The 14,441-nt window shown below is 47.4% G+C and overlaps 1 protein-coding gene across 1 annotated transcript in view; it reads left to right on the top strand.

Moving 5' to 3' along the window:
• Positions 1-14,441, top strand: part of TBC1D19 (TBC1 domain family member 19) — a 217,393-nt gene that overhangs the window by 66,054 nt on the left and 136,898 nt on the right. The window contains exons 6-8 of the mRNA XM_040335157.1: positions 5,761-5,824; positions 7,261-7,307; positions 8,639-8,746. Of these exons, the coding sequence (XP_040191091.1) occupies positions 5,761-5,824; positions 7,261-7,307; positions 8,639-8,746 (219 nt within the window). The remainder of the gene's footprint in view (positions 1-5,760; positions 5,825-7,260; positions 7,308-8,638; positions 8,747-14,441) is intronic.

Here is a 14,441-nt window from a genome sequence, read left to right as displayed (position 1 = left end):
CGGACGCCACCCCCCCACCCCACGCGATCCCTGGAAGGAGCGGGTGCGCAGCTCCTCCTGCAATAGCCAGATGGTGCCCCGCAAATAGTGGGCGGATGAATCCCCTCTCCTGGGCGGGCAGATCCCCATGCCAGAGGAGCCCCGGTCAATGAGCGGGCGGATGAACCCCCGAGCAGGCGCCCCCCCCCCATGCTAAATGAAGCCCCGAAAACAATAAGCGGGCGGATGGACGCCCCTCCCCCGTGCGGGCGGCTCCCTCCTGCCACGAGGATGGAAAGGAAACCTGACGCTGGTGCTGCTGACACCCTCTGCCGGACGTGACGTGTAACCCAGAAATCTACCGCGACCCAGCCCTGACCGGAAGGGAGTCTTAAATAGCCTCAGACTCCTCCCACAAATACAGGCTGGCCTGCGGCCAGCCTTCTTACATATCTTGTATTAAATTAAACATTTTATCTTTTGCCCTTTTTCTGTATTTTTTTTTTCTTCCTTCAAATATCCATTATTTCTCAGATAGTCACTGGGCAATATAGGATTTATATAAAGGATAGGTGACTTTTGCTGTAATAAAATGCCATTTAGAAAAAAGCACCAAAATTATGGTTGCAAGCTTTTTTTTTTTATGAGTGTAAAACACTGCTCCCCACTTCACACCTGCATTATAAATGATAGAAATGCCCATTCATCCTATTATCACATTTTAAGAAAACTGGGCATTCATGGTAAGTCATTTAAGGCATTACAAAGAGTAAGGCTGATGTGCAGTTTAGAGGAAACTATAGCAATTGGTCAGATTTTAATTTACTATAGCCCGATTGCAGATGAGTTTTAATGGTTACTACAGGTTACTGCACATATCTGTTAGTTTATGTTAGTCTAGTGGATATTTTAACCATCTGGGTAGCAAAGGGCCAAATCCACAGCCAGCGGCGCAAAATAAGTTTTTACTAACTTATGTCATTTAAGTTACGGCGCCCTAAGTTGGTGTCGTAATTGCCGTATCCACAGCGCATTTGCGCCCAAAAGTGCGCCTGCCGTAACGTAAATACAGAGGCGTAAGGCGGGGTTATGGCAAGTGGGAAGGAAGTGGGCGTGCTTCATTGTAATGAGCCGTGACCCCATGCAAATGAAGGTCCGGCCGTACTGCGCATGCGCGCACGAATCTGCTGCTCACTGCGCATGTGCAGAACTTTGCTTGGCGCAATCAGTGAGATAGGTAAAAGGCCAAGTGTACTTAGTTTGAGGATCGCACTGTGCTTAACTAGCTCCAGTCAAACACACTTCATTTGCAAAAGTATTTCCCTGTGTTCCCTTCCATGAGCAATTTGCTTCTGCTCTTAGTTTGTCAGTGTTTGTTGGTAAGTTGTGTTTGATAGAGAAGTGTTGGAGGAGTAGTAGATAGTAGTTGTTGTTTGTTTGTGATAAGTGTAATTTTTGTTTGATTGTTTTTGGTAATTTTTTTTTGTTCTGTTTGGATTTTGTGTTTGGTTTTTGTGTGTTTGTATTTGACTTTGTAGTAGCTGTCTGCTTGTGTGTGTATTTTTGTGTGTTTGTCCTGTTTGGCTTCTTGTTGCTGGGTGGTGTCTGTGATGGCCCCCAAACGCAGGAAGCTGAATTTTTCACATGTTGAAAAGCAAATCCTAGCCAGGTATGTCATACAATATGGAAGATATCTACATGGGCCTGATAGCCGGAACACCTCCCCGGCCCAAAGGAAGAGGATATATGCCAAAATCACAGATCACATAAATGCGGCGGGGGGAGGGGAGACGAGGACCCCCACTGGCATTAAGAAAAAGATCAATGATCTGAGGAGCGTGGTCCGCAATAAGGTGGCCAAGCTCACTGCGCATAGGAGGGGCACTGGAGGAGGGGGACCATGCCCCATCCGGCTGACTGAGGAGGAATGGGCAGTGGCCCGGTGTTTCGAGCCAGAGCAGGTGGTGGGCCTGCCTGGTTATCAGTCTGATGTTCCTGTGAGGCCAGGTAAGGTTTTTTTTTTGTTTTTTTGGTGATTAGCATGTGTGGGTGGGGGAAGGGAACATGTGGCAAGTGTGTGGATCCTCAAACCTGTGATTGTTTGGTGTCTTCCACAGATGACCAGGAGATTGCTGGGCCATCAGGCCAGGCTGCTGCACCACCCCAAAGACAGGAGGCTGCTGAGGAGTCCCCAGGGGAGGGGAGTGGCCAAACCTCCCCTCATGAGGAGGCTGAGGGGGAGGAGGATGAGGGGGAGGAGGATGAGGGGGAGGAGGAAGAAGATCTCCAGATTGGCCGGGAAATCATTATTGCCACAGATCTGATGACCTTTGATGATACCCTTGAGGCTAGCCTTGAGGCTCCCCTTGAGGCTACCCCAGAGGCTCCCCTTGAGGCTCCCCTTGAGGCTACCCCAGAGGCTCCCCTTGAGGCTCCCCTTGAGGCTACCCCAGAGGATCCCCCAGAGGCTGGCACCAGTCAGGCCACCATCAGGGGTAGCCCCTCCCACTCCTCCCACAACATGCCGCAACCCACAAGGGTCACTCTATCCCCTCCTACCTGGCCACAAGCCTCAGGGGCAGGCAGGATGGCGACCCAGGACACCAGGGTGGGGTCTGAGCATATGCCGGCCAGTCTGCTGAGGGACAATGCCAAGCAGACCCGCAGTCTGGGTGACATCAAAAAAACTATGGCCAAGATGGAGCACAGCCTGGATGTAATGAGGGAGTCACTCAGTGATGTGGCCACCAATTCATTGGGTGTCATCACCTGTTTGTGGTCCCTGCATACCGCCACAACAGGCGTGGGCCAGGAGGTGACTGCCCTCACCCGGGCTGTGCAGGACAACACCCGGGCTGTGCTGAAGAACACCCGGGCTGGCCAGGCCAATACGGCTGCCATCACTGCCTGCCTGACCAGGATAGCAGTGGCCTTGGAGGGCAGGCCAGCCGGAGGTCAGACACCAGGGGAGGCTCCTCCCTCCCCTGTTCCCCCCCCAATGAAGATACTCCCTCCCCTGCTCCCCCCCCCAATGAAGATACTCCCTCCCCTGCTCCCACCCCCCGTGAAGATCCTCCAGGTGGCCGTGCCCGTGCCCGTGCCCGTGCCCGTGCCCCTGCCCGTGGGCAGCCTAGACGGAGCACTCGCCGCCGGACTTAAATACCAGGGGTACTTTTTTTTTTTGATTTTTTGATTTAAAACTTTTGGTTATTATACTGTACTTATGATTTGGTTTATGTGTGTGAATGATGTGTGAATGTGGGGGGGTGGCATTCCTGACAAAATAAGGGTGTCCCCCTCAGTTTTGGTGGAGAAGGGATCCCCAGGACCAGGGAAAAGTCATCCTAGGTTCCTGAATGGTGTATGAATGCACAGTGACATAATTGGAGCCGTGGCGGGGCGTTACTGCTCCCAAGTACCAAAGGGGGGGGGGGGTACTTGGATCTAATCCAATTCGATGTGCATGTGATGTGTTTGTGCTAGGGACCACAGTGGTGTGCATTCATGCATTCTCATTGTGACATAAATCATGTGCGTTTCCAGAGACAAAAACATTCTCAATGTGTCATTAAACATGTGCGTTTACTGTGCAAAGCAACATTCTCATTGTCACATAATTCATGTGCGTTTGCAGTGAAAACAAATAATAACATTGTCACATAATTCATGTGCGTTTGCATCGGGAAAAAAAAAAAAACATTGTGACATTTTTTCTGGCCATTTACTGAGAAAATATGCCTTCTGCCAGGCTTCTCCTGGCTACTGTGCCCTCAGTAGACCGGGTAGAGTGGGCTAGGGGGGGATTGCCTGGGTGGGGGGTCAGGTCAGCACGCAAGTTAATCTCCAGTCCCCTTCTCGTTGCAAAGTTATGAAGAATGCAACAAGCCCCTATTATTTGGCACACAAAGTCTGGGGAATACAGCAGTGTACCCCCTGTCTTGTCCAGGCATCTGAAGCGGGACTTCAGCAGGCCAAAAGTACGCTCCACTACTGCCCGGGTGCGAATATGAGCCTCGTTGTAGCGTTGCTCTCCTGGGGTTTGGGGGTTCCGGAATGGGGTCATCATGTGAGGGCCCAGGGCATATCCAGAGTCACCTGGAAGGCAAAAGACAGGAGGATATTAGTCATGCATGTGCCCCATGTGATGTCTGCATCATGGGGGGGGACATACCTGACACACATGTCACTCACCAACCAGCCAGCTGTCTCCATACACGTTCTGCTCCAATTCACGTGCTATGTTGGTCTGCCTAAAGATGTAGCTGTCATGGCACGAACCTGGAAATTTGGCACAGACATGCCAGATGAGGCCATGGGCATCCACGATTACCTGGACATTGATTGAATGCCAGTTTTTTCGATTCCTGAACAGGTGCTCTGTATCATGGGGGGGCTGTAGTGCCACATGGGTACAGTCAATGGCCCCGATGGTCCGTGGGAATCGTGCAATCTGATAGAAATCAGCCATGCTCTTCATTCGCTGGTCCTCCTGGGTGGGCTTTTCAAATTGACTGCCCATGCGTCTCAGTATTGCAGGGACAACCTGGTGCACACACCTGCTCATCGAGGACTGTACCATCCCAGCCAGACCTCCACATGTTCTCTGAAAAGACCCAGTGGCCAGAAAATGCAGGGTGGCCATAACTTTAATGTGAGCTGGCAGGGCATGGGATCGTTGGGTTGGGGTGTTCAGATCATCCTGCAGGATCCTGGTTAAGTCCAGGATGGCTTCCTGGTTTAATCTGAAGTGGCCAATGACCTCAGACGCAGTCATGCCAAAGAGATCTTGGCGTGGCCGGTAGATCCTCTCCTGTGCCCTCCTCCTCCTCCTCTGTGCCCTCCTCCTTCTCTGCGCCTGTAAAGTGGCGAGTGCCGTTATTATCATTGATGGCCCAGGCATTTTGGCAGTCACAATGAAGTGTTGGCAGCTCTTCCGAAATCGTGTTGCTTCAACAGACCTTTACAGGGCTGGTGTAAAATTAGGGCTGCTTTTATAAAGTCTAATTTTGCTCCAGAAAACTAACAGGTGCGCACAGGGCGTTATCTACGGCGCACAGGGCGTAATCTACGGCGCACACACTTAATTTTGAGGATCGCCCTATCTCCCTCATTTGCATCTTTGCCTATCAAATAAAGCGGCGTGACTAGCGTAATTTGCGTCAGAGGATGCGCCAGAGTAATTATTTTAAGTAGGACGTAAAAACCGGATTTTTCGTTTTGAGGATCGGGCGCAAAGATACGCACGGAGTAAAATTAGAAATCTCGAGTTAAGTCGGCGCATCTGCTTTGTGGATTTGCCCCAAAGTTCCTAAGTGGTTAGCACTCTTACTTTGCAGCACTGGGGTACTGGGTTCTCTGCGGAGTTTATATGCAAGTGCTAATACACAGTATTGGATTTCCGCTGGGTGCTTTAGTTTTCTCACACAATCTGGAAACATGTTGTTAGGGTAAATTGTTTCACCTTTCAGTATGTTTCAAGCATGTGTCTGTATACCTGCAATAAATACTAGCATATACCACTGCAGTTAATCCTACTTGATCAGGTTGTTGTAATGCCCTGTGGAATCTTTTACATCTGTTTACCAGCCGTGAATTTCCATTTATAAAATTCATTATCTTCTATCGGTGTGTTGACAACCTGCCTGAGAGGTACATCAGGGAACAAATAATGACGGTGGAAAGACCCCTGTCTTTATCTCTATTGTGTGAATGTATCTAGTACATTTTTACAATGAATTGACTTTCTTGGGAGACGCATTAATGGCTTCTTTTTTTTTTCAGAGGCCAGCTGAAGAGCAAAAAGAGTTACTCAATAAATGGAATGAAATGGGAACAGATGAACCAGGTAAAGGTCTATTTTATATTTGCCTCTAATGCATCCTCTGTTTAAAGAGGCCCTAATGCCTTTAAAATCACTTTTAAAGCACTCTGTCTAACGCATAGATGTATCTATGGGAATGCTTCCCATTATCTATGCGAAAAAATAAAAGCTCATAATCCCAATTGCGTTCTGCGATCCACCAATCAAAATCTCCTCCAGATACCGAAAGCCAACTACAAGTCCAAAGGAGAAAGGAGATTCGCGGTCCAGGGTCCTAGACTATGGAACGCTTTACCAACCAGCATTCGGTTGGAGGAGAACCACTTGGCGTTCAGGAGAAAGATCAAGACTCATCTCTTTTGATACCAAAGGAGACAGGAACAACAAGCGCCCAGAGGCGATTAAGTTCGCATGTGCTGCGCTATATAAGTTTTCATTCATTCATTGAAGTACCGTATATACTCGAGTATAAGTCGAGTTTTTTTCAGCACATTTTTTTGGTGCTGAAAATGCCCCCCTTATACCCGAGTCACCTTTTTGCGCCTGATCTCCCAGATTTTGGGGACCGGGCACTCCTTCCATATACTCCCATGTTAAACGCAAGTCTAGTCATGGGCACAGTGAGGCATGGGCACAGTGAGGCATGGACACAGTGAGGCACAGTGAGGCATGCAGATGGACACCCCAGGCTTATACTCGAGTCAATAAGTTTTCCCATTTTTTTTTTTTGTGGTAAAATTAGGTCCCCCGGCTTATATTCGGGTCAGCTTATACTCGAGTATATACGGTAAGTGGTTTTGTGACTGTGGTTGGGACATTAATCATAGTCTGTAATGGGACCAGGTTTGATATCGGTGATAATATGTGCCTAGTGAAAGAAGACAAAACAAAGTTAATTTAGTCAAAGCTGAAGTCCAGCCAGTGAAGTTTCCAAACACTTCTAGCTACTTGGTGCATAAATTAAAAATACAACCTAATTTTAAATCCCAAAATACTCTCTAAAGTTGGTGGTCAAGTGATGAGATGGGTCCTGAGTCTTCTCTCACCCTCACAGCAAAGTGCCAGGGTCCTTCTTTAGGCGTCTACGTTGCTGCCTAGTGACATGTACTTATTTGCTGTGTATTAGCCTGAAAACTGTATTGGCGTCATGATCTCATCATTATGGGGCAGCATCAAGGCAGGTTGGTGGTGGGACTGTACAGCAAGTCTGGATCAGCAGCCTTCATTAGCAAAAGAGTAGCTTTTAACTTTGGACAGCTTTTGGAGGGTCATAGTCACACAAATAAATAATATACCAAGAAAGTTAGCCATTGTAATGCATTTATCTCAGTTGATAAAGAGGTTTTTATGTACAGTAGATTACATAGAACTGAAGTCTTGCATGAGCTTATGAAATATGCTTATTGGCATTTACTTTTTTATCCGCTGTCTAATTCAAAAATGTTTTGTTTTGTTTTCAGACTTATCCCTTTTTAGACCTGTGTATGCACCCAAGGACTTTCTTGAGGTATGTAAAAACCATAGCAAAAATGTAAAGTGTGAGCATTACCTGGAGGAGTAGATATTTAGGCAAATACCTCTCAAAGCTCTACCACTATAATATCCTTTGAAAACTCAATGCTGCTGGTACCTCACAACTTCCATGTTGGCAAAATATATACTCCCCTATATAACCCAACATATTTTTGTGAATGTTTGGAGATAGGTACTGTGTTCTGCATATTGTGTTCCTGCCCAAAATCACAAAGACTCTGGATTTGAATATATCACCTGATTAGAAATAAACAATTTCTTCTGTCCCATGCAGGTGGTGACTGTGCCTCTGAAATGGGCCCCTTCCAACTCCTTTATGCTGCATTCACACCTGAACGTGGCGTATTGTACCACAATTTGCCACGACAAATTGCCAGGTTTTGTCCCGCGAATTGCCGCGACAAAACGCTGCGTTTTTTAGCCTAAAATACGCCGGAGGGGTGACTAAACATTGTCAGCTATGCCGAACGCCGAAGCCGCCTGAAAAAAAGGGGCCGGGACTTGTTTTGAGCTTCAGGCGTACAGCGTTTCGGCGTGGAGATGTGAACCATCTCCATAGCCGACAATGTTAAATCACCCCTCCAGCGTATTTCAGGCTGCAATAGCGTCGGTCGTAAAAACGCCTAGGTGTGAATGGAGCCTCATGCTTACCATTCTTGCATACCCACTCCACTCCTCTCTGATTTTGAAATCAGTGCTGTCAGCGGTGACATCACTTCCTAAGTCATGTGACAATGCTTAGGCCTAGCGATAATCTGCTAGTCCTGTCGAAGGACAAAGTGTCATTTGCTTCCCCATGCCCATGTGCAACAGGAGAAGTGGTGACGGGCAGGTGGGGGGCAAGGGGAAGTGTATTTTAAAGGGGTTGTAAAGATTTGTTTTTTATTTTATAAATAGGTTCCTTTAGGCTAGTGCATTGTTGGTTCACTTACCTTTTCCTTCAATTTCCCTTCTAAATGTTTTTTTTTGTCTGAATTTCTCACTTCCTGTTCCTCCTCAGTAAGCTGTTCTGGCTGACTAAACACCGCTTGGATGGTGGTGTGAAGTTTACTGAGGAGAAACAGGAGGTGAGAAATTCGGACAAAGAAAGGAAAAACATTTAGAAGGGAAATCGAAGGAAAGGGTAAGTGAACCAACAATGCACTAGCTTAAAGGAACCTATTTAGAAAATAAAAAACACATTTTTACAACCCCTTTAAGGCTTCTGTATTGTTATACAGTTTCTCAGTAATTGCTCATAATATATTTTACATTGGAATGTCCATCTTCCCAGTTCGATAATTTTCTTTACATTTCCCTTTGTAGGTGCTTATTAATCTTCGTAATCCTAACTATGATACTGACCAGACAAGTTTTAGGGCTCAACTGGGCCTTATTCAGGTCCCACTAAAAATTAAAGATATCCCGGAACTGGTAAGTCATAGTGAAAATAAGTCTTCCTTCTCCTTTATGTAAGAAGTTATCCCTAATACATTCCACGTGCAGTACAAAGCTACAGCTTGCAGCTACAGTGTCAGTGGGAGGTCACAGTTTACTTCTTTCCCGATACAAAGTTTATACACCAGGGTCCTGGCCAAGATGCCCCCTGTAAAAGTGTGTATTTATATCTTTATCTATATATAGAGATATATATATATATATATATATATATATATATATATATATATATATATATACACACATACATACACACACACAGTGCCTTGAAAAAGTATTCATACCCTATGAAGTTTTTCAAATTTGATTATGTTACAACCAAAATGTAAATGTATTTTATGTGATAGAAGTGGAACGAAAATGATAAATGGTTTTCCAAATTTGTTTTACAAATAGATATCTGAAAAGTGTGGCGTGCATTTGTATTCCGCCCCTTGAGTCAATACTTTGTAGAAACACCCTTTGCTGCAATTACCACTGCAAGTCTTTTTGGGGATGTCTACCAGCTTTGCACATCCAGAGAGTGAAATTTTTGACCGTTCTTCTTTGCAAAATAGCTAAAATTTGGTCAGATTGGATGGAGAGCATCTGAACAGCAATTTCTCCTACGCCTTCCAGGACGGCACACCAGAGAGATAAGGGCTCCTCCCACAGGAAACACAATCAATTGACAAGTTTGTTATAAGTTCCCACCCCTCCCCTTGCTCCTCAGTATTTTGATTGTGTTTCTCCCGAACACAGCGGCACGTTTGTTGTTTTATATTACCTGGAGACGGTGAGGTCGAAGGGTACCCCTGTTGAGGCAGGTTCAGGGAGGCCGGGGAGAGCTGAACTGACCTGTTGGCTTCGGTCGCTCACAGGTCGCCACAAAGATAGGCATGGACGCTCTGAGCTGTGGTGAAAAAGCCATCGTCCCTCTGCACAAAAATCCGCCACGCTGCTAATCTCTTCTTCCTGGGGGGGTTTGCAGAGGAGCATTGCGCTCCAGACCTCGTTCGGAGGTACAGGAAGCGCGTCACCGGAGAGTGGGCGTTCCCTACACGGCAACCCGGACGTGACGCTTCGGCGTGGAGGGCAGCGTGGAGCGGTGGGGTCGGCGGCGGATAAACCCTGCAACAGGTACCGGCAAGCCAAGGACCCAGTCAACCTCCTCATGATGGAAGAGGAAGGGAAGACTAGCGCTGCGGCTACCAAATCCAGATCGGGGGTCGGTGAGTACAGTCCCTCCTGGAAAGGGAGAAAAGGGGAGAGTGAGAGTTCCTGAGTCGCAGGATGCGGCTGGTAACGGCTGCCTTCCTCGTTCTCTCTCTCTTTTCTCCCTAGTACAGCCTGCAGCTCTGAAGTGGGAAGAAATAACATGGTTGTTTTTATTATGTTCCCTCTCTAACAGAATCTCCCGGTGAAACCCAGGGGGCCTCTGCTCAATCCTCAGCATCTGCTAGTGGTAGTTCCTCTAAAAAATGTGGAAACTGTAAAGATAAACTCCCAAAATCCTATACCAAACCCTTCTGCCACAAGTGTATTAACCAGTTGGCTGGGAAGGAGGCAGCTGCCATGATGAAAGATTTTCTCTTGTCAATGCAGTCTGAAATGTTGACCACGGTTAGAGCTTTCAGGGAGACGGCTACACAAGCAGCCACAGGCCCTAGCACAGAGGAACCGGTCCCTAGAGAGACTTTGATTTCTCAGGGAAGGCTAGTTGCAGGACCCAGTACCCCTTTCCTATCCTCCCAGGTCTTTTCTCATGATCAGGAGGAAGAGGAAAGTGAGGTCATGAGCCAGGTCACTAGACATAGCTCAGAGGGTGAGGAGGATAGAGACTCAGTCATGTCTCAGGAAGAAGGAAAATTGAAAAGATTCCTCTTCTCAGCAGAGGATGTGGACAGTCTCCTTCAGGCAATCTATGCCACTGAAGAGATTCCAGAGGTTCCTAAAACGACCTCTGCACAGGATAAGGTGTATAGGGGGCTCAGTGAAACGCAGGATAGAGTCTTCCCTCTCCACCAATCTCTAAAAGAAATAATCCTACAAGAATGGAAATATCCAGAAAGGAGACTGACCACTCAGAAAACCTGGAAACGGAAGTACCCGTTCACCCAATCAGTTGGGGAAGCTTTCTTTAAACTTCCAAAACTGGATGCGGCCCTGTCTCAGGTCACTAAACAGTCAGACCTCTCATTTGAAGATGCTGGCAGTATTAAAGATCTAATGGATCGTAGGGCCGAATCACTCCTAAGAAAAGCATGGGAGGCTAACACAGCTTCTATGGCCCCAGCATTAGCTGCGACCTGTGTAGCCAGGAATGCAGACCTATGGGTAGAGAAACTGGCAGAACACCTCGGCCAGTTTACAGAGTCAGAGGAAATCTTGGGGTCTCTATCTTTGATAGGAAAAGCTGTCGCATACTTGGCAGATGCCGCTTTGGAAACTGCTAAAGCTTCAGCCAAAACAGCGGCCTTGATTAACTCGTCCAGGCGAGCTATCTGGGTTAAGGCCTGGGATGGGGATGTCACATCAAAGGGAAAACTGTGTGGACTCCCTTTCCAGGGTTCACTTCTGTTTGGCCAAGGATTGGATGATGTCCTAGCTAGGTCTTCAGAAAAGGGAAAGAAATTCCCTGTGAAACCTAAGAAAGATGGGTTTAAGAAGACTTTTCGAGGCCCCCAGGGGCAGAACAAGCAGAAGTATAAAAGAGAACCCAATAGGCGCTGGTTTTATGGAAAAGGGAACAAAAAGAATAACTTGCTCTTTCCCTCCGCCAAGGCTGAGGCTAAACAGACCAAGTGACGCCAAGGTCAAGGTAGGGGGGAGGCTGTCCCAGTTTGTACAACAGTGGGAAAATATTTCAGACAGTCCCTACATACACAAGCTTATAAGGGATGGGTTCCGCCTGGAATTTGTCACCTTTCCCCCCCCTATGATCACCCTCACGCAGCTCCCCAAGGATACCCTAAAAAGAAGGGCCCTCTTGGAGGGGGTTCAGGAATTGGCAGAGCAACTAGTAATAACACCAGTGCCAGTGGAACAGCAATACCGGGGGTTCTATTCCCACGTGTTTTTGGTTCGGAAACCATCAGGAAAATTCCGCCTGATAGTAAACCTGAAAAAACTAAACGGATTTTTAGAACAGAAGAAGTTTTCCATGGAGAGTATTTACTCAGTAAGAAAGAACCTCATGAAGGAAACCTACATGACAACCATAGACCTGAAAGACGCCTATTTGCACGTGCCAATTCACGTGGACCATCAGGCCTTTTTGAGGTTTGCGGTGGTGGTAGGGGAGGAAATCTTTCATTGGCAGTTCAGGGCGCTACCCTTCGGCCTAACCTCCAGCCCCAGAATCTTTACAAAGATACTGGCAGAGGCAGTAGCCTTCCTACATCTTCAAGGGATATGCCTTATACCATACCTGGACGATCTACTGATCTCCGGTCAGACAGAGTCACAGGTTCAGAGGGATACCAACAGGGTGATGGAGTTTTTAGAAAGCCTAGGCTGGATTATCAATTTAGAGAAATCCTCCCTCATACCAGAGCAGGTAAAAAAAATTCTGGGCTACACTATAGACTCCAGGCTTCAGACGCTCTTCCTGCCAGAAGACAAAATAAAAAAATTAGCTTCAGCAGCAGAGAATCTGGTGAGATTCCCCAGACTTCCCAGGAGGTCAGTTATGAGAGTCCTAGGCTTAATGTCGGCATCCATACCAGCAGTAGTCTGGTCCCAATTACATGCAAGGATGCTCCATTTTTTCTTTCTGTCCTCTTGGGACAAGAAGAAGGAATCCCTGGATCAGGAGATTTTACTCACCCCTCAGGTCCTGTCATCCCTAGAGTGGTGGACCAGTCACCAAAACCTAAGGGAAGGTCGACCTTGGGCACAATGGGATCCGGTAAAATTGACTACGGATGCCAGCACATGGGGGTGGGGTGCCCACATGGGGGGGAAAAAAGCCCAAGGAAGATGGTGCTACCTCCTGGCTCATCAATCTTCCAATACCAGGGAGCTCAGAGCAGTAGGAGAAGCCCTGAGGGCCTTCCAACAAGATGTCACAGACAGGGAGGTCCAGGTGAGCTCAGACAACGCTACAGTAGTGGCCTACCTGAATCACCAAGGCGGTACCAGATCCGGTCCCCTATTGGAACTAACCATGGAAATTCTGGGTTGGGCAGAGAAAAATGTCACCTCCATCTCAGCCATACATATAAAGGGGACAGACAACATAGAAGCGGACTTCCTCAGTCGCCAACAATTAAGACAGGGGGAATGGGAATTGAGTCCCGAGGTCTTTCAGGCCCTAGTTCTTCAGTTTGGCGAACTGGAAGAACAGGAAAGTGAACAGGTACTTCTCAGCCTCGGTAGAACGGGATTCCGAGGGCCTGGACGCGCTGTCCCAGAACTGGCACTTCAGAATGGCCTACACCTTCCCACCCCTGGCGCTAATTCCGCGGGTACTCCAGAAAGTCAGCAAGTCCCCCGGTCAGGTCCTCCTTATTGCCCCATGGTGGCCAAGGAGGACATGGTTTGCGAATCTGAGGTTCATGTCAGTAGCAGAGCCTCTGAGACTCCCAGCCAGGACAGATCTTCTCAGACAAGGTCCAGTGTTTCACCCGAGACCAGAGTTCTTTCAGCTAACAGCCTGGTTAGTGAGCGCCAGATTCTGAAACAAAAAGGTTGTTCAGAAAAGGTGATTGATACTCTCCTTACAAGTAGAAAGCCGGTCACCAGAAAGATCTACTTAAAGATATGGAAAACTTTCCAGACCTGGAGTAGAAAAAGACAAAAGTCTTCCCAGTCGGTTCCGGTTATCCTGGATTTTCTCCAGGATGGAGCAGACGCTGGGCTTAAGGTTAGCACCCTGCGAGTACAGGTAGCTGCCCTCTCTGTGTACCTGGATAAAAGATTAGCGAAGGACGACCTAGTTAAGAGGTTCTTACTAGCTAGGGAAAGAATGTCCCCCGTCCTTAAAAGCTTCTGTCCACCATGGGACCTTACTAGGGTATTAGAGTCATTATCTATGCCCCCTTTTGAACCTTTAGAGAAAGTTTCCCTTAGGTTCCTTACGTTAAAATTAGCTTTTTTGTTGGCTATTACTACAGCCAGGAGGGTGGGAGATCTGCAAGCTCTGTCCATGAAAGAGCCCTTTCTTAGGGTGCAACCAGACAGGGTCACTCTTAGGGCAGATCCCTTATACCTACCCAAAGTAGCATCCTTACTCAACAGGACGCAAGAAATGATATTGCCGTCCTTTTGTTCAGAACCAAAGAACGAGAAGGAGTTTAAGTTTCACTGTTTGGACGTAAGAAGATGTCTTCTTATATATTTAGAGAGAACTAAAAGTTTCAGGAAATCTAACCATCTCCTAATCCTTTATGGTGGAGTCAGGAAGGGATTACAGGCCTCAAGGCCATCAGTCTCAAAATGGATTAGAGAAGCTATTGCAGAGGCTTATCAGTGTGCAGGAGAACCATCTCCACTTAATATCAAAGCTCATTCAACCAGATCTCTGGCGACATCTTGGGCGGAGAGAGCAGGTGCCTCCTGGGACCAGATCCGTAGTGCGGCTACCTGGTCAAGTCATCACACCTTCCTGAAACACTACCGTGTAGAATTGTTGTCACAGCAAGACCTGGCTTTCGGTCGGAAGGTCCTCCAAGCTGTGGTCCCACCCTGA

This window comes from Rana temporaria, chromosome 1 (genome assembly GCF_905171775.1).
Source record: "Rana temporaria chromosome 1, aRanTem1.1, whole genome shotgun sequence".
In the NCBI taxonomy this organism is placed as follows: domain Eukaryota; kingdom Metazoa; phylum Chordata; class Amphibia; order Anura; family Ranidae; genus Rana; species Rana temporaria.
This window is presented reverse-complemented; position numbering and strand designations above follow the sequence as displayed.